Source organism: Ornithodoros turicata, chromosome 1 (genome assembly GCF_037126465.1).
Source record: "Ornithodoros turicata isolate Travis chromosome 1, ASM3712646v1, whole genome shotgun sequence".
In the NCBI taxonomy this organism is placed as follows: Eukaryota; Metazoa; Arthropoda; class Arachnida; order Ixodida; family Argasidae; genus Ornithodoros; species Ornithodoros turicata.
In genome coordinates this window covers 200971530-200991973 of record NC_088201.1, presented here as the reverse complement: position 1 = coordinate 200991973, position 20444 = coordinate 200971530, and the positions used below count along the sequence as shown (strand labels likewise).

Sequence of the window (20444 nt, the reverse complement as noted above, 5' to 3'; positions counted from 1 at the left end):
TTTTAAACCTTTTACAGGATCACTGACATTGTCCAAGGCAGGTATTGTTCAGATTCTGCCGAATAATCAACATCCACTTGACAATGCCGTCAACCATTGCAAGACTGCAACCTTAGCGTTTTCTTTCTTTTTTTCTTTTTTTCTGAAAGATCATAAGCCGGATATGCCGTCGTTATCAGTCAACATGGCTCGTGGCGAAGGATGGTTTCGGACTTTTTGCAGAAATCCCTCCGATTACATCCGCCTCCGGATCGATCGCATTAAGAAACTCGGATGAGTTGCTTGGGTAGCCCCATTCCACGGTTCAAAAGTCACGATGTTTAACCTCATATCAAGGACCATTATTATTATATGAATATACCTCTGTTACTCAAACGCACCTCTGAATTGATTGATCAACATCTCACTGCTTTCCAAAACACGGTTGGCATGGCCGGCGTGAACTTCAACAGCGACTGTCAATTCTTCAATTATACCTGCAATCTACGGTTGTGATGATTTGAATGGAAACCCTTTATTCAGGCTGAATGTTTATGTATCGGCTCGTCCGCTGCTCCGTATTGGCTGAAATTTACGTCAGCGCCATGGACCGTACCATTCAGGAATTGGTAACGAGCACAGCGAAATTGGTAACGAGGCCTTTTATTATTCTCACGGCGGTATGTTGATGATGCCATTGTTTCAGCTAACGCTCTTTCCTTGACACCACAATTTTTGTGCAACAGTATGATATCATTTGCCTCAGAGCTGCAATTTTCAATTGAGCATCCCACAGCCAACCTTTACCGCACCTTTACCACATCCAAAACCTTTAGCCTATGGGCTAAAGGTTTTATACCTCACCTTTGTTTGTGAAAAAGGCCTCTGTTGGTTGTACGGGAAAGATAACTCAAAACGCCTTTTGCCTCAACACAGCTCACATTCTAAGATTGTCAAATTTGGCATTGCTTCAAACCTTCTGAATTCAGCCGTTTCGAAAAGTCTGCATGACGTCGATGTCTGCACCACGTCGCATTCAGCCTACAGCAACAGTGTTCCAAGTTGATACAGGCTGGCTATAACCGTCACATTCTTGCCAAACGTGTCATGCTTCATTTACGCAAGATGATGCAACTCCCTCGTAAGCGACCACCAACAGAGGGGTCTCTCAAACAGGGGTCGAAACCGGAACTGAACCGTAAACGTTTCTTCTCTCCCCTTGAACGAACCGGAACTGAACAGAAAAAAATATGATGCGGTAACGGTTCGCCAGACGGTAAAAACGCCCATACCTTCCCACTCGACTGCCCCGCACCGGCTCCCTGCATCATTCGGAATCTTGCCGAATTCATAGAACGTACAAATTCATAAACCAAGAAGTGGTGAGTCCATGCACCTCCAACAGCCTCATCTCCGAAAGGTTCACGATATCCTTATACATTTTTGTGACTCAAGGTGTAAAAAAAAGAAAAAAGAAAGATGTGCTACACGATGGCTACACTTTGCATTGTTGCCTCAGCTGCCTCCTTTCATTCAGCGTCGCGGTACGAAGGCGACATAAATGTTAATAGCTTACAGTGACATCCACAAGCAACGCAGACCTCTAGCGACCAAGGGAAAGAGGTTGGCGTGTGGTCCAGAGCATGGAGGAAGGAAACACAGCAGCGACCTGTCGCATTCTATTCAACGGAGAGCAGCGTACCGGCCTGCGCTGGGGGCTTTGGGAGAATACTATCTACCACGGGACCACTTTCTTCTCTTTTTTCTGTAGAAATTGGAATAAAGCCTTTTGCAATGGAGTTCAATGGTATGCTGTGCGCCATTTCCCAGCACCCAGCATTTCCCAGCGTAGGGGCGAGAGAGTGAGAGGAAGGAAGGAGGAGTAAGTCGTCGCCGGAACGTGATATTACCTCTCACATGTGGTAGACTGATTAGCACAGCGCACGTCAACCGGTTCGAACCGACAAACACAGACCTTGTCTGTGTTTGTCGTTTTTTTGTCCCCTAGTCTCAGGTTTTTAAGTTATGGATATATACCACCAGCTCGCTTGCTACCTCTCTATCCTCTCCTTATTTCTAGTTCTCTCGACGTATCTGTTGTCAATCTTTTCATGCTCCTTTAAAGGAGCATCGTCAAGCAAGGAGTGGTGTCTAACATGGCCAAAAACTGCTGTCATCTTGTAAAGCAGTATGTGAAAAGCATTCCCACAAAATATTTCTGTCCAAAGTTGTTTCACCACGGTCCAATTAATTTGGAAAATCGCTGCCGCGGTGACAGGTCGGAGCGCTCTAACTGCAGACCACACCCACTCTACTGTGACGTTAGTGGTAGAGAGCCCCTCATTCGTTCGTAGGAAAAACCGTCTGCTACGAACTTGCGAGCTGTTTCTTGTTGACTTCTATTCTTTATATGATTTATGTCACGTTTCAAAAAAAAAGCATATATGCAGTCTGAGAAAATAAGATTACGATCACAAGAGTAATATGTCCGTGGCTTCTGTACAATCTCAGAATTCACAGTAGCAGAAAGCAAACGATAGCAGCGGTATTGTGGCGCCACCTGTTAGCCACTGAACAAACTGCGCGGTGAGAACGGTCAGACAGGCTGCACACTGTCGAGAAGCACAGAGTTTTCGCTGTACAAGCGCAGTTAATTTCTGGCTGCACCACTCGTTCTTCCCGTGGTGTCAGCGGTCCCAACAAATCGTGGTTGTATCGTGGACAGCCTTCAAACCCTCCGTTTCGGACATCACATAGCCGGAGAACGCATGGCGTCTCCGAAGCGGTAGCAGACGCTCCGCCCTGCGCGATGTTGCTCACCCCGATCATGTGCTCCCAGGTCCAATGAGGAGCGTCCTCACCACTTGCGTCACATAGTGACGCGCGTGGTGGCGCTCGTCACGTGCGTATTGTGAAGGCGAAGGAGGGTGTTTCGGGCACGGGAGGTTCGGGGAGCTATTGCAGACGTCCCATTTTCGCTACAGTTGCACTAATTGTGCGAAAAGTGTTTTCGACCGCCTAACATTCCATACTGACCAAAAACACAAACAAAGTTGCGGGCCTCTAGACTGTTCCTTTAAGCTAAATTGATGAAAACTGCCCATAAATGGCCCTCGCAACTTCAAAAAGGAAGCGATAAAATTAGGTGGCTTACGTACAAGCAATGAAAGCAACAAGTTCGTGATGTTATCAGCAACCCCGGTTCTGGCAGTCATTTTCGTTGGCACTGGAACCGTGGATATTTAGTAGCTCAAAGTAACCGATGATGAATAAGCTATGCCGACAAAGGTAAGGCATGGCTTTCGTACCGGGAAATTACTATTCATATACATTCTTATTACTCTTTTATATCTATAAAAAGTTAGGAGAGCAACATAGACATAATTTTTGCAGTAATACTGCCTGGCGTTGATCCTTCCCAAGAGGGTATGTCACTATTGTGCGACATAAATTATCTACATAAAATAAATATAAGGCCAACCTATAGCTTGGCTATAGACAAAGTGTCTATTGAGTATATAACCTGTCTATTTCAAATCTATAGACATCTTTTTGACTGCCGGTTATCATTTCTTTGGCTTGTCAATGGGAGATTGGCACCAACAGTCTACAGACGACCTGCTACAGCAAGGAAAAGAACATCTGCCGTTGCCTGCCTATAAACTTTCTATAGACTGACAATAGATTGCCCACTGGTCCACCATTACTTTCTACCAGCATCATATGAATCCAACTCAGATTCAAGAACTGTTTTATGTTGAATCTGAAACTGGAATTCTGTTGATTTCCTGTTGTGTGAAAGTTTATTGATGTTTTTTAACCTGTGTTGGGAAGGAACACGTGGTCATCATTGGCATGTGTCTAGGATCATCGTGCATAATCATTAGTGTAATTTGCAATAGCTTAATTTCAGGACGTCCACCTCTGAGCACGTAGCACTGGCATCTCCTTCCTAAAAGAATACATATATCATGCGTGACATACGAGCTTCCTCAAATTCGAGTGTCCTGCTTGCCTCTGAGTCAGAATGAAGGGCGACGTGTCCCAGCCTAATCGCTTGGAATTGCTTGGAGTATTATCTCAACACCAAGATAACGCCTGTGTGTGTAACTTCTTTCGGTTCAAGACATTCAGTTGGTCCATTGAAAGTCAAGCTTGTGCAGTGAGGTGGCTCTTTGCATCAATGTGAACCTGCATGGCAAATTACGCAGTGCACAAGTTTGACCTCAATTGAAGTAGTGAATGTCTCAGACCGAAAGCAGTTACAAAACCAGACGGTATCTTGGTGGTGAGTTAATACTTCAAGCAATTCCTTACTGCGGTGTTGGATCTATGCATAATCGAAGTAAGCTGGGACACATCACCTTTCATTCTGACGTGTCAGAGGCAAGCAGGACAATGTAATTTGCAGAAGCTCGCAAGTCAAAGCAATACATCATATCTGCACGTGCTACGTGCTTGCACTGGTTAAGCTGTTGCAGATGGCGCTAAGGATTATCCTCGATGATGCTAGACGTGTGGCAATAATAGTCACGGATTGCTCCTCAACACAGGTTAAAAAACGTCAATACACTTTCATACAATAGGAACTCAGCCGAATTATACAGGTTTCCCCGTCCATTTTAGTGCAAGTGCTATCTCATTTAGTCCAGGTGCCATCTGAAATAATCCAAGAGCCATTTACTTTAATCCGGGCGCCATCTGAAAAAATCCAAATGCTGTTCAATTTAATCCGTGTGTCATCTGAATTAATCCATGGTGTGTTTAAGCACTATAACCGTGCATTCACAGGGACATCCCCGTAGAGTATTCTAGTGGGAGGAAAAGTAAAAGAAAAAAGATCTGCTGATAGGATTGAAGTTGTGCTCTGTCATATCTTGAACATTCGCACGACGCTGAGATATTGGGAGTTGGAGCTGGAGTATAATGAACGACGCCACTGGTTCTGTCGTCTGCTACAGAATATCTTTCGCCAATCTCACATTGACATGGCAAAGAAAGGATACAGGGTAGTCCAAAAGATGTCTATAGACCTGAAACATAAGTTCAATAGTCCAAATGATGTCTATGCAGGAAATATGACGTCCAAAGGATGTCAATAGGCCGGCTAAACTTATTTTTATAAGGGAGGCGTAACCGTAAAAGCAGAATGGGAGGCAATCCTCGTTTTTGGCCGAAAATTCTGGAATTTTGTGTAGTTCCATAGTCTCTTCGAATGGACGTAGATCCAGCTGAAGCCGTAGAAATCGAAACTGCAAAAGCGGCATCCGTATACGTGTAGCCTCCATAGTTTGAGAAGAAAAAAAAAACAAATAAAAAAACGAATACCCTGTAGTATAGCATATATACTTACGTACAATAGGTATTCCAGACTCAACAGTCAATGTGATGATTCCTGAAAAAGTGATAAAATAGATCGTTGAATCGGAAGGAATCTTACAAGAAGCTGCGTTGAGGCTCGGCAGCGCACAGACAAGACAGAAAGAGACTTGACTGCACTGAACTGTTCTGGACGGCGCAACAGAGCTTCCCTGATCAGTGAAGAGGTCAAAATACGCTCTGAAAACATGACACGTTGAAGCACAACCATTGCAAAGCATGATCACTCCTTGTGTGGCAAGCATGTGACCGTTTTGTGGCAATCAACATAACCGCATGAGTGTCTTAGAAATATCGTTTTCAGGGAATCATGTGGCTTATTCGCTTCATCGTCGTTACTGCCGTTACAAGCTAACGAGTGGCGGAATATTCCAAAAGGCGGGCGGGAAATTTAAAAAGGTGGGCACATGATAAAACACGTGCACGGCGCTCTTCGTGCGATACGTGAAGGCTGTGGTACACGTCACGCGCAATGTGTCACGTGTTCACCTTTTTGAATTTCCCGCCACTCGTTAGTTTGTAACTACCGTAACGACGATGAAGCCATTAAGCCCCCAGGAGAGATCGACCTCATTCACGGTGTAAGATTGGCTGAACCAGACATCATTTCACCTAGAATGTGAGAGCACCTGCTGTGTGTCACGTCTTGAAATTGAAAGGTACAGCTCTTCGGTCAAAAGTTTTCGGCACTGGAGTATTTCTTCACCTGAACGCCCCCTGCTCGTAACCATGAGATGATCCAATCTGAAACGGGACAACCCGGCGTGTTCCCTCAACCGCTGTCCAAAGCTGTCTTAAGAGTGTAACACTCAATCTCACAGCACCCGCTTGATTTCCTAAAAACGGGGGTGTACACCAACTTTGTGCCGGCTATGCCCTAAAAATCACGCCCCCGTTTTCCAGCAAATGGAGGTGGCATTCCAAACGATGTCACTCTCGATTATGGTTGACTTGGCTGCGAGAGTAGTATGTCGTGAAACTTCAAAAGCTGGTTACACAAGAAGTCCTCTGTACACATCACAGGTAATAACGGTGAGTGTTGACTTCAACAACTTCTGTGACAAGTCAATACTTATACTCACCGAGAATCGCTATGGCCAAAACCAGCAGACAAATCAGCAGTGCAACCGCGCTTTTCAGTCTGAAAGAAGTTGAGAGTAAGTGCATATTTTTCGAGTATTATATTTTCAAGTATTATGAGGAAAGTGAAACAGGTAGGCCAAAGGACCTATACACTCTAAAAAGAGAAATTCACTGGATGGAACGCTGTACACTAACCATTGCCACAAATGATACGTTTATCCCTTCTCATTCCAAGAGTCATGGAGGCGTACGCCTTTTTGGGGTGAGAGCGATAGCCGTATCATTCGTGCCAATGGTTCGCAAACGGTCGTGCACAGGGAACTTTGCCATTTCTTGACATTCCTAAGCAACGACCAGTGTCATCGTTCTCCTTCGAACACTGTGTACACTCCATGAACAGAGCCTCATCGCATCGCATGCTCCTATCCAAATATCATCCTTACGCTCTCTCCCTTGATTTGCTGAACACAGTGAGCGTACTCCATTTCTGTAATCCTTATTAGCTACGAAATGCAACAAAAATGGCCAACGTTTGCAATTTGTCGTTCAGGAAAACGTAGGAGTGCAGCTCTACGAGATCATTATCATAAGTACGCTGTCACCTTTGCGTACTTAAGGGATAGTGTGGTAGTTCTGCGCAATGCTCTTTTCCTTCCCAGGCGAAAATCCGGACTGGTTCCAGAATGGTTCCAGTTGAATCTGAACTGGTCCCAGTTGAATGTCGATGGTCCCAGCTGGATTCCCAAGTAGGGTGGTTGGTTCCACTTCGGTGACATCAGTAGTACTACTTTGTTCTCAGATGGTTCAGAAGTTCCCACTGGAGCCTCACAGGTACCATTTTGTTCCCAGAATGGTAAATTAATTCCCACTTGAGATTCCAAGCTGGCCGGCTTCCCGGCTTCCCCCTTTAGATTTCATCTTATCCACACTTGCCATATATCGTTCTGGTTTTGTTTGATCTATTACTCTGATCTGTTTTAGCACGTGCATGATCTCCTTTTATTGTTTTTTATCCAGGTGCGCGCATCCGATAAAATATATGCCGTTACATATTCGTGTACATATTCTCATCTGAAGGTGAATATCTTCACAAGCGAATGTTCTCAAGACGATACGTGGGAATATGAAGTACCAGCGAAATACAAGTAAAGAGAAAACAGTTGAGAGCATTAAACAGTTTAGCTTCCAAAAAACGAGGCTTTCGTGCAGTAGCTGCCCTTCTTGGGATCACTATGATTTACACTTCGCAAAATCTTCGAGGATAAACTCCTCAAAATAAATCACGAAGAAATCCACGGTGTAAAGATAAAGCCGTAAAAGTCAACTTTTGCAGTATAAACGCTTCCGATTCAAACTTTCAAAATAAATCATCTCTGATTGGTCGACAGGCACGACAGGCTCAGAGCAGCGAAGGCCTTTGCCTCCCGCGTCTGAAAATAGTTCCCTGCAGGGTGTGGCTCTTTGCGGTGGGCTGGGAACGAGAGTACCGAATATGGACGAATCGTTTGCTGTATTTTTCGCCAGGTATCATGATTCTGTTGACACTGCAGTTAGTGCTTTGTTCTGATGCTCGCCTGTCAAATTTGCGTATGTCGAATTCTGAATTGGTGTCGTAAGTCACCAAATTTGTTCCCGGTGTTGGTTCCAGCTTTGGTGGACACCTGCCATATTGTGAACATTGTCGCCTTGGTTGTGAAATCGGAGAGTCGAAAAATGACAATCGACGAAAGAGCCCGATACCGGTAGCTTGTGGATCTGTTGTGTTTGTTCGTCTGTGTGTGTTCCAGCCTCAGAACCGTAGAATCGCGGAGCCGGAACCTGCCTGTGTATTATCCTCCGTGTGGTTTCCCTTGGGAGCCTACGTTCTGATAAATGCAGGATACTGGTACTGGACAGACTCTCGAAATGCGTTTCTGCAAATAAGCTGCATACGAATGTAAAGTTTGTATGCAAATAAAACTATTTTCTCTCGAATGAATAACTTAAGTCAGCAGAAGTGACTTAATTTCCTGTAACCAGCAGACGGTAATCTCAAAGTGTAACGAAATAAGATTCTGATTTCAGGAACATCCACACTGATTCGCGCACCTTCCTAGACAACGGTTTGCCGTGGAAAACCTGCAAGAGAGCTGTACATATTAGTTCAAGCACTTTGTTTTCACTGATCTTTGAATACCCTGGAACCTAAAAATGCCATTTTTTCCATGAAATTTTCGCACAGAAAGTTTTGCATTTTTTTTATTCGCGTGGATATACAGTGCAAATTCTGGTTATTTGATGTCGGAACTGAAGAAAATTAAGAGCAATATGTAACTGAAATCAGAAGTGTGAGAAATGAACGGCGCCCTCCCCAGGCGAAAAAATGAGCTGGGAAGTCAACTGGTACCAGTTTGTTCCCAGTTGCCTCCAACTGGTCATGAACTGGAACCAAGTGGGATCAAACTGGCGGCAACTGGACATGAACTGGTACCAGTTCAAACTGGGCTGGTGGCAAGTGGACATGAGCTGGTACCAGTTCAAGCTGGGCAGGTGGCAACTGGAAAGTGAAGTGGTACCAGTTCAAACTGGGCTGGTGGCAACTGGACATGAACTGGTACCAGTTCAAACTGGGCTGGAGGCAACTGGACATGACCTGGTACCAGTTCAAGGTGGGGGTGGCAACTGGAAAGTGAAGTGGTGCCAGTTCAAACTGGGCTGGTGGCAACTGGACATGAACTGGTACCAGTTCAAACTGGGCAGGTGGCAACTGGAAAGTGAAGTGGTGACAGTTCAAGCTCGACCATCTGACATGTTTGGGAGAAGGATTCAGACTTTCGCCGCATTTTGGCTGAAAAGCCCGAAAGCAGCTCAATCAATCAATTTATTCCCTACAGTATGCTAACTTCCGAACCGAAACCAGTCACCTGAAATTTGGTATCTGACGGCTGTTTGCGCGCAAAAAGCTCACTTTCGATTCGCTCTCTTTCCTTTGTGCAAGAACCTTTTTGATCTGTTTTGGAGAACACACCACTAGAACCTCGGTCAGACCACAACATTTAATGTCTTATATGTTAGGGCCGTAATCTCGATCCGGACAGAAGCGATTTTGCTCTGTCCTTAGAGCGCGAAATTAAGGCCCTAACTACTAAGGCCTTAAAGGCTGCTCTCACCCAGCACAGAATTGTTGACTAGGGGAAATGATGACACATAAACCGAGATTTTGCACCAGAACACGAATTAAAGTTTGTCTGGACATCTTGCTCCCTCTTATAGTAGCCCACAAAGTCTGCCGATTGCTGTTCCCAATGCGAGGTGGCATCGTTTCTCTTCTTCACTAGCGTCCGTGGCAGTGTGCACTCTTCTCGTTTGTTGAAATGCCAATAGTGAGTTACAAACAAACTTTGCAAGGAATGGCTTCTACCTGTGCTAAGGTACGGTTCAGAACGGCGGCAGATTGGACAAAACGGTATAGTGCTGGTTCTAGTACTTCGGTGTGGTGCTGGCACGCTAAGAGCTGCTTCGAGTACGAGCTCCCTGGTACGACGACGAAGAAATGAACGAGAATGCGAAGCACGCTCCAGAACACCATACGCAGAGGTGCAATTACATAAATCTCAACGTGTTCATGCACTTTTCAGCGTTAAGCGGATTTTAGCGGCTTCTTCGCAAAATTTAGCGGATTCTGGCGGAATCGGTTGGCTACTTTGGCGGATCATTCGTCTAGAATGTTGGCAACACTGGGTGTAACCGTCGCTTGCTGCTTCCAGATGCAGCGTTCGCACTTGTCTGCCGTGTTTTGACTTTTCGCGTTCGTCTCAGCATGCGCCAAGTGACATTTTCGCTCTTAATGTTATTAGCGTGACATGCGACAATATAAATTACAGTGAGCGTCATCGGCTTCAGTACCACCAGACAGGTGTCATGCGAATGCGGCTCTGTTACAGCTGCGAAGACTGCTTCATCGTGAGTACTATGCTCAAGTGTTTTTTGCTTCCTGCGAACAAAGCAGAAATATAAATAATGGTACCGTCCTGCTGCACGTAAAGTTTGTCTCCCCAGTGTGTTGCACGAGAACATATGGACGCGTTTCTTTCACGACCATCGCCCGGTTTATGCAAATGCGATGTTAACGTTAACAAAGCAACTTTTTGCACACCACACGCTGTGAAAAGTGTCTCTTGGTTTCTCGTTCTTTTATTCATCATGTGCCGTTAGTCTGCGCGTTCCCGCTTTTAATGCATGTCATTCTCGTGTTTCAGATCCTTCACACGGAAAATACTGGTTGCTCTAGAACCCGCATAGCTCACCAGAGTACTCGTGGCGTGTAAAAGCATGTGAGTCTGTTGTGGAGTAGTTGTGCTTTTCAATTCATGTTTTGGTGATAATATTGTGCTTCACAGGACGACTGCGAAGCAATATGTCGGACTCCACAAGCGCCTCCTGTAACGGGGAATACACAGGAAAGGTGAGTGTCTGTGACATATGTGTGTATAGTGAACTAAATAAATTAGTAATGATAGTCTTCTGCAGCTCTATACGTAGAAAACCAACTGATGACATGACTACCACGGCTGCCCGGAATGCCTCCTGTTTTCCTACACCGTTTCTGTAAAGTCAGTGAGAAACTGCATCGTGAAATACAAACTGTCTGTTTCAGAAGTGCATAATAAAATAATTCATGTTTATTTCAGTATCATGCATCTGTGGGTTTCATTATGGAGATCCAAATGAGCTCCCGAGTGGCTCAGTTCCGCTTGGAGGAGAAACGTTGCTACTTCGGCTGCGACCAGTTGCAAGCTGGTATTTTGAACTGGGACCAGTTCAAGCTGGGACCAGCTGCCAACTGGTTTTGAACTGGTCCCAGTTCAAACTGGGACCAGCTCAAGCTGTGTTATTGAACTGGGACCAGTTCAAGCTGGGACCAGTTGCAAACTGGTTTTCAACTGGTCCCAGTTTGAACTGGTCCCAGTTCAATAACACAGTTTGAACTGGTCCCAGTTGGAAAATTTTTCATCTGGGTCTGTTGTATTTGTTTGCCCTCCTTTCTGTCCTATGATATTCACATTCAGAAATCCCCAGGTACGTTTATCAACAGATCACTCTTTATGCTAAGCACCCACGCCAAGAAGAGATCTAAAATTTAAGATACCAGCAACTTCATTGTTTATTTTCACAGCTTATAAATATTATCCTGAAATATCAAATCGCTATCAAACTTGCATCCTGCGCAACATTACATTAAATGTGCTGTTTGCAGTTCAGCAGTGTTGTTTCTCCCTCACGTTCAAGTGAAAAGGCAACCCTATCAAAAATATGTCTAAGAGACCTCTCAAAATTTCCTGAGACGTCTGAGAGGACCTTTCAAGATTTTTGGTCTGGTAGGACCTTTCAGGCAGTACTGAAGGGTCTGAGAGGACCTTTTAGAAGAAGACATCGACGTAGAAATCTGGAAGACGTTATAGAATCAGTCATGTAGCCCTGGGGGTTCTGGGGGACCTCTCAGACAGCTTTGCGACAGTGCGTCGTGCAACACCTCCCAGAGCAAGTTGCTGCATGTTTTCCGCGCCGCGGGACATGCTACCTGTCCGCTTTGGAAAATAGTTCGCAAGATTTCACATGTGTGTGCATTATTCCTCCAAGGAACACGTACCGTGATAACCTTGTATTGCCGTTCCCCCTTGAAGCTATTGTTCTTGCAATCCGTGCATTATTGCACTGCACGTAAGTGGAAGCGTTTCGGCCAGCCGCCAGCGGTACAATCAGCCTGTTTTGAAACGTTCAAGTGTGAGGACGTCGGCCGCGAATCTCAAGTAATTTGCGTTTTGTCTTCGGGATTCTAACTGTTTTTGAGGTATGTAGACGATGTGTCAAATATGCTTTTGTGAGTGACAGGCATTCCTGTTCACTTTACGCTTTTACCACTGTTCGCAGACACGCATTATGAGCGCCGATAGGAAGATTGCCAACCACGTTACGTTACCAACGGCGCTTTGTGCCAAACGGTATGTTATATATTTCGATGCCTACACACTGAGTTACACTGACATTTTGAAATTGTATTTCTTACAGATAAATCTCGTGCGAAGTGACAGGTGATGAGAACCCAATCTCGCCAGTTAGTTGGCGTCTTACGCAAGCAAGGGAAACTAGACGGTGCATCGCGAGTCCCTAAGTATACGTAAAACAGACGAACTTGATCACCGAGAAGCAGAGTTCCTCAGGAATATTTTTCATCGCCGCATATTGCGAATATGTGTCCCATGAGTTCACGCTTTGTGAAATACGACAGTATGTGTTGATGATGACGTGTATGCTTTCGTAGACATGTAAGTGCTAAATCTAGTTTCTGTCGCTGCTATTTACCGTTTCGTGTAGTTTCTTGCGAGCGATCCTTCAACAAATATTAGATATTCACAATTCTGCAAGACATTTGAAATAACTGTTAGGTAATCTGATAGCAGTGTGCATGCCTTGAGTGTATCTGTACAATCGAAGGAACTCAATATATGAGCAGTTTTGTGACGTGTACTTGTCTGTATCTCTCTCTGGTGTATCAAGGCACTGTATGATTGTACCGCTCCGACGACAGGTGCAGCGTAGACGGCGAAATAGAACATTGATGTTCCGATGTCAGATCTGGCATTAGCTTCTGGAATGCCCTGTCAATCTAAGAGGTCAGCCAGAGAGGTCCACCAGCCTAAGAGGCCCTCTCAGGCTGAGATGACCCCTCAGTCCCATAACACATTAGACCTGAGGTGTCTTTACACTAGGGACGAGGAGTGTCGATACCGCTGTAGGATTAACTAAGGTTATAAGCTGGGCTACCTTAAAATAGTGCATGTTCTATACAAAATGTTGGCACAAAGATTTGATATATCTGCTTGTTGGATATATCAAGCAAATATTGAGCCAAAATTGTGTTACTATATGACATGCTGCATCTGCTGAGAAACGTTGCGGAGAGAAAGACTCGTGGAGCGACTAAAGCAAGTGCATACGGGTGCATATGCTTTGCAAACAAGTTGCTCCAAAGTATAATGATGTTCGTGTTGAACTGGCAAATCATTAGTCATCTCATGACAAAGTGATGAAAGAAACTAGGGAGAAATGCAAAGCCGTAAGCACTGTTGCATGGCCATGTTCGCAATGGGCAATGAAGCATTGCACTCTTAGCACCGCGGACCGACTATGCTCAATGAGTCGTTCGCAGTGTTTATGATTGATGTAGGCCACGGCAACTACAGATGAACTTTGCATAGTGTGCAATGACGTCTTTTGCAAACAAGAAAAACCTTGATATATTCACTTGTAAATTTGGTCGTACAATTAATTGATTTGAGGGTTTCAGGTATTTAGGTGTGCACCTCTCTTCCCATCTTTAGTGGAAATTACATAGTAGTTACCTGTCTTCTAAGGCTCCTGTTACAGGCCGGTTACTGGCGCCACTAGAGCGCGGCGGCGGTTACAGAGCGCTGCGTAGGGTAACAGGAGAAGCAGAAAAGAAGGAGACGGGTGTGGCAGCGGGCGGATCATATGCAATACTTGCTTGTATGTGCGCTATGATTAAATCCAGTTATACTTTTTAGGTTGTCTTGAATATGCTGCAGAGCTCACGATCTAACACTCCTAAAACGTTGTCGTCTTGAAGTGCGCACGAAAACTACCTTTCGCAGACACTACACTGCTGGTATACAAAACCCTTGTACAGAGTGCCCTGGAAACGGCTTGGAAATGGTTCAGTTGAAGGCTGTTAGGTTTATCACTAAACAGTGTGCTGAGGATCAGCTTAGAAGATCCATACTTTGTCCTCCAAGGATCCTCTGAATATTGTGCCCTCTGTTCGGGTATCAACGTTTGTAAGTACAGCTTTTTGCCTTCTACAATTGCCAAACGGAATGCTATGGCGGTGGGAACATGCTTTAACAAATATTCGCAGGCTGTATCCTTCTCCTGCCATAGCCATAATAATGAGCGCAGTTTGTATAAGGTTGATTCAATCTCAACTCAGGCAGGGCGGCCCCGACACCATCACCGATTCCCTTTGAAAAAAAAATATATGTTGTATCGCAACACGCATGCACAGTGGAGCAATGAATAGTTTGGCTCTATGTGTTGTGGTCCGCAAAAAAAAAAATCAGACAAAGAAAAACAAGAAAATTCGAAAGAAATTGACTCGGCGGCTGAGCTTTCTGACGGAGAGAATTTGTGATTTTATTCCTCGACAGTGGATGGTCCCAAACTATAGGTTTTTTTGTTGTTTTTTTTTGCGCATGATGTCAGGTAAAACGGCTTTCAGCCTGCGTAAACAGCACGGGTCAATTATGTTTTGATCTTCAATTAAAAATAGCCAAATTTGCCACAGAGTTCAGATTTTTGTCGTATTTGTACAAATACACTCTCCGAGTCTCTTCGGCAGCTGGACTCTCGCCCTTTCTCCCTATCGAAATTGCTTGGTCCCTGGCTCAATCCAGCCCAGCAACGCTCTGCGAGCAAAGCTCTTCTGACATATCTGGACACCATCGGACTTCGATCGTTATTGTGAAGGGGCTCGTTATTTTATTCCCCCCATTCCATCCAGCACTGGGGTAGAGTACCGCCTGTGGCGATGAAAGTCCCCATTCTCCAAGGTCGAAAATAAAGTTGTTGTTGTTTGTCGTATTTGTCTCTAAAGCGCACTCATCCTAAACACGCCATCGAGATATATGAAGCACCAGCGTGTAGTTCGAGGCGTGCTCTTTCAATTGATATCAAATTTGCATGTCTGTACCTTGCCCCCTTTCGGCGAGACGGTGTAGAGTACAGCTATGCTCTCAAAAATTGGGATTTTTGGTTCCACGTTTCTCAAAAAACACACCTCTGATTTCCTTGATACTTTTTGGTTATATAGCCCAGGCTATGGCCTACGTGTGTACCCAAAATGGAAGGTTCGCTCCAAACAGAACTCGGAATAGCGCGCAACAAACGTGGTGTGCGGAGCACACGATATACATATCGTTCGGGAGAACCACGGCAGAGAGTTGACGGGACTATTGGCGTCTGCTATTCCCGACATCTCCTCCCTTGAATGACAGAGCTCAGGATGTAGACCTACTGCAAATAGTTTGCTAGCTATATAATTAGAGTCTTTATGACCACATTTTCCCCACATTCAATTCTCAGTACCGTGCACGTGAAGCTCAGCGACGTTCTGAGTCGGTGGCTTGTGTTTCCGACATGAACGATAATTACAGTACGGGTCGCGTGTATTCCGCCGACTATGTGGTGCTATGGTAGCCAAACTAAGCCAAAAAACTGAGAGACCCTTTTGTTATTAGAAGAAAGTTATCTAGAAACATACCGGGCCTCAAAGAAGGAAGAACGGATAGCATTGCATGCCGCCGTTGGAGCGCAGTCTTGTCGCATGTGCACTAAAAAAGTAGGAGGAGATGAACGAGTGCTCTTTAAATTGATGTCTGTACCTCCCCCTCTCGTCAAGGCGGTGTAGGGTACAGCCATGCTCCCAAAAATGGGATTTTTTTACTCTCGTTTCTCAAAAACCCTACCTCCGGTGGCAGTGCCATAGCCCAGGCTATGTTCTACATGTTTCCGCGAAAGGGAAGGTTCCTTTTCAGCACAATTCAGGGTAGCACGCAACAAATTGGGAATACCGGGCAGCTTGATGTCTTGAACGCCGCCGTTAATGTTCCTTTTCCACTCTGGCTGTTCTACTCGGAAACTCTGGACATCCTGACAGTGACGTGTCCATCTCTTTCCACTTTTTTCGTTCACATGTGGCAACACTGGATTCCGACGGCCGCCTGGACTGTCTTCCATTCTCCCTTTTTGAGGCACTCTATGTTTCTAGGGAACTTGCTTCTAAAAACAAAATCATAGTCCTCTCGATTTTTTGGCTTAAGTCTGGCACCGCATAGTCGGCAGAATACACGCGACCCGTACTCTACTTATTGTTCGTGCCGGAAACGCAACCCACCGACTCAGAACGTCGTTGAACTTCACGTGCACGGTACTGTGGGATTTGAATGTGGGAAAAATGAGTCAGAAAGACTCAAATTATATTGCTAGCAAACGATTTGCAGTAGGTCTGCATCCTGAGCTCTGTCATAAAAGGGAGGAGATGATGGGCATAGCAGAGGCCAATAATCCTGTTAACTCTCTGGCGTGTTTCTCCCGAACGAGATGTATATCGTGTGCTCCGCATACCACGTTTCTTGCGCGCTATTCCGAGTTGTGTTGAGAGGGAACCTTCCATTTCGCGTACACATTTAGGCCATAGCCTGGGCTATATAAACTACAAAATATGAAGGAAATCGGAGGTGAGGTTTTTGAGCAAAAAAAAATTCTGAGAGTATAGCTGTACCCTACACCGTCTCGCCGAAAGGGGGCAAAGTACAGGCATGCAAATTTGATATCAATTGAAAGAGCACGCTTCGACCTACACCCCGGTAGTTTATAGATCTCGATGACGTGTATAGGAGGAGTACAGCGTAAATATGACCAAAGTCTGAACTTTGTGGCAACTTTGGCGATATTTAATTGAAGATCAAAACAGAATTGACCCGTGCTGTTTACGCAGGCTGGAAGCCGTTGTACCTGACATACTGTGCAAAAATTATCTATAGTTTGGGACCGTCCGCAGTGGAACCGGCGAAGAATAAAATGTCAAAGTCGCTCCTTCAGAAAGCTCTGCATCCCTGTCTTCTTTCGGATTTTTTCCTGACGGACCACGACACATAGAGCCAAATATTTATTGCTCCTCTGTGCATGCGTGTTCCGGTACAACATATATTTTTTTGAAAGGAAATCGGTGATTGTGTCCGGACCACTCTGCCTGAGTTGGAATGGAATCACCCATAAATAAGTTTGTAAAAGGCTGAACAAACCAGGCAACACATATTGTGGTGTGGGTATGGTGAATGGGCACGAAATATGGACTGTTTCCCAAATTGTGGGTTGAGTCTCCCCCGGGACAGCTGCAGAAGTAGCACAGTAAACACAGAGAGCGTAAGAAATGGACAGAATTGCACAGAAGTATGTGGACTTTATATCCTGCTGCATCGATAGATCCCTCAGGTCTGAAAGCAAATGACATCATACTGTGAGTGGGAACGGTGTCATAGAGTGGGAACGGTGTCAGCAGCCATACCATGTTTCCTTACCGTCTTCTCGCTATGTTACAGCTGCTGTTCTATTCACACGTGCATGGAAGCGTCCTGAATGTTTCTTCTGGCCCCGATTCACCGCCGTCGGTTCAACAATGCCTCGAGTGCAAGGGCGCTGTCTCTGGAAATGGAGATAGCCAAGGCACCTTGCCACACGAGCCGGTTATCTGCATCGGCTCGTCCTCCAACCAGCTACCGAAGAACATCAAAACAACGATGACGTCAACGCAACCGTTTTCTACTAAAGACTGTCTCCACACCTTCTTCGCCAGTGGGAACGGTGTCAGCAGCCATACCATGTTTCCTTACCGTCTTCTCGCTATGTTACAGCTGTCGTTCTATTCACACGTGCATGAAAGCGTCCTGAATGTTTCTTCTGGCCCCGATTCACCGCCGTCGGTTCAACAATGCCTCGAGTGCAAGGGCACTGTCTCTGGAAATGGAGATAGCCAAGGCACCTTGCCACACGAGCCGGTTATCTGCGTCGACTAGTCCTCCAACCAGCTACCGAAGAACATCAAAACAACGATGACGTCAACGCAACCGTTTTCTACTAAAGACTGTCTCCACACCTTCTTCGCCAGTGGGAACGGTGTCAGCAGCCATACCATGTTTCCTTACCGTCTTCTCGCTATGTTACAGGTGAACATATGCGTTACCTGCTACCGCAGTAATGATGTATGTCTTGTGCTGCTGCCCTTCCCACACCGTGTATTTTCAAAGTGCTTAGAATGTATAGCCTACCTAGCACGTTTACTCATGCAGTGTGGTGACGTGGAACTAAACCCAGGCCCTATGACCAAATCGCAGGAAGAACAACTGTCACGTACACTTGACATGTTAACTAATCTTAGCAAAAACGTAGATACACTTATGACAGACATGAAGTCCTTGCAGTCCAATAAAAAAAAAAAACACCGATAAAGTTATCTCAGTACTTTCCAGTAAACTGACAACCGTTGAAAGCGAGATCGCAGCCATGAAAACCACTCAGTCAACTCTTGTTGACACCATCCAAGCCGATCTTTCTGACATTAGTTCCTCCTGTTCGAATACTGTTGCCCGTGTTGAGTCACTTACTGCCCGCATTAACGACCTAGAAGATAGATCTCGCCGATCGAATGCTGTATTTTATGGCATACCCGACACCCCCAACGAGTCATGGGCAGAAAGTGAGTCGAAGGTGATCGAAACCTGTCGTGATAAACTCGGCATCACGTGCAACCCTGCAGACTTCGAGCGTGTTCATCGCCTAGGAAAATTCAACAACACTAGCCCCCGCCCTATTATTGCAAAGTTCTGCTCTTTTAAACTAAAAGATCAAGTCGTCATTTCTGCCTCCAAGCTCAAAGGCTCGTTAATAAAAGTCGCAAATGACTTTTCGGCAGCCACTCGCTTAGCTCGCCGCCGCCTTGTTGAATATGGAAAGTCACAATCATGCCCATTTAAACTGCGTCATGATAGGTTATTGATTGGGAGCAGGACATTTGTGTTCGAGCCTCTGTCTAACACTGTAAAAGAACTCCTATAACTAGCCTCGCAAAGTTCACCTACAACCGCTCTCTCACCGCCCCATCCAATTTTACAGTCCCCCTCCAGGTCCACCTCGTTCTTCCATATCAGTGCTCTACGCTAACATAAGAAGTATTGTGCCAAAGTTTGGCCACCTACAAGCCCTTGTTCACATCACGTCTTGTGACGTATTATCATTAACCGAAACCTGGTTGTCCTCTGCTATCTCCGACAATGAGCTATCCAGACCACTCCAGGGGTACCGCTTATTTCGCAGAGATAGGGCGTATCAGCGAGGAGGAGATGTCATGGTATGTGCCAAAGAGAACCTTTTCCCATCACTCGTTGACATTTCTTCCTCGTTGGAAGCCATATGGATCACGCTAGATAACGTTTTCCCGCCAGTTCTTATCGGTACTTGCAATAGGCCTCCAGATTCTGAACCGAAAAGCTTTCCTGTCGCCTTACAGCCAATGCTGACTGAAGTCAGGGCTAGGTTTCGGTCACACCGCATTTTCTTAAATGGAGACTTCAACTACCTTTCCATTGACTGGACCCGCCTTACTTGTAACGGTCATTACCTCATCAGCGACTCACGCGACTTCGTTGAAGTATGCCAAACCTTTAATCTGTCACAAATGGTCGAGGACCCCACCAGAGTTGCATCAAACACTGAATCCCTTTTGGACCTTGTGCTCACAACACACACTGATGATACATCTCAGTTATCAGTATTCGATGGCCTTAGCGACCACAAAGCAATTTTATTTAATATATCTAACTAATTAGTGTCTATAACAGAGCCAACTTTTCCGCTATAAACAGCGGCCTGACTTCTCTGTACAACACATATTTTCTTAATCAGTACACACCTCGCTCAGTTGAGGAAAACTGGGATTTGTTCAGGGATACACTTCGTCACCTCGAGGAGTTATGCGTGCCTAAAGTCCGCATTAAGTGTTTTTCTCATGCACCTTGGTTCACAAAACGTCTCGGCAAACTGCTAAACAAGAAAAAACGCCTGTTTAGAACGGCTAGACAAAGTAAAACTACTCAAGCTTGATCTAAGTACTCAGAAGCCAACCGTGAATATACATCAGAAAGTTTGCAAAGCATAAATACTTTAACATTGATTTGCCTTTTTTACTAGTAAACAACCCCAGGAAATTTTGTAAATTGCTGGGGGCCAGGTCTGGACTGTAAAGGGGACGTAGCAGCAACTCCCAGCCCAGTTCCTGTAAGGTGCCTATCGTGAGATGCGCGGTATGCGGGCGTGTATTGTCCTGTAGGAGGAGGACTCCTTTGGTGATGAGGCCCGGCCGCTTTTGCTTCAGCGCCTCATGCACATCCCTG

General features: G+C 45.3%; 1 protein-coding gene across 1 annotated transcript in view; it reads right to left on the bottom strand.

The window, feature by feature from the left end:
- Window positions 1-20444, bottom strand: part of LOC135375397 (uncharacterized) — a 504420-nt gene that overhangs the window by 248783 nt on the left and 235193 nt on the right. Inside the window, exons 8-9 of the mRNA XM_064608122.1 lie at window positions 6441-6499; window positions 5333-5374 (exon numbers count right to left, since the gene is read on the bottom strand). Coding sequence (XP_064464192.1) covers window positions 5333-5374; window positions 6441-6499 — 101 coding nt within the window. The remainder of the gene's footprint in view (window positions 1-5332; window positions 5375-6440; window positions 6500-20444) is intronic.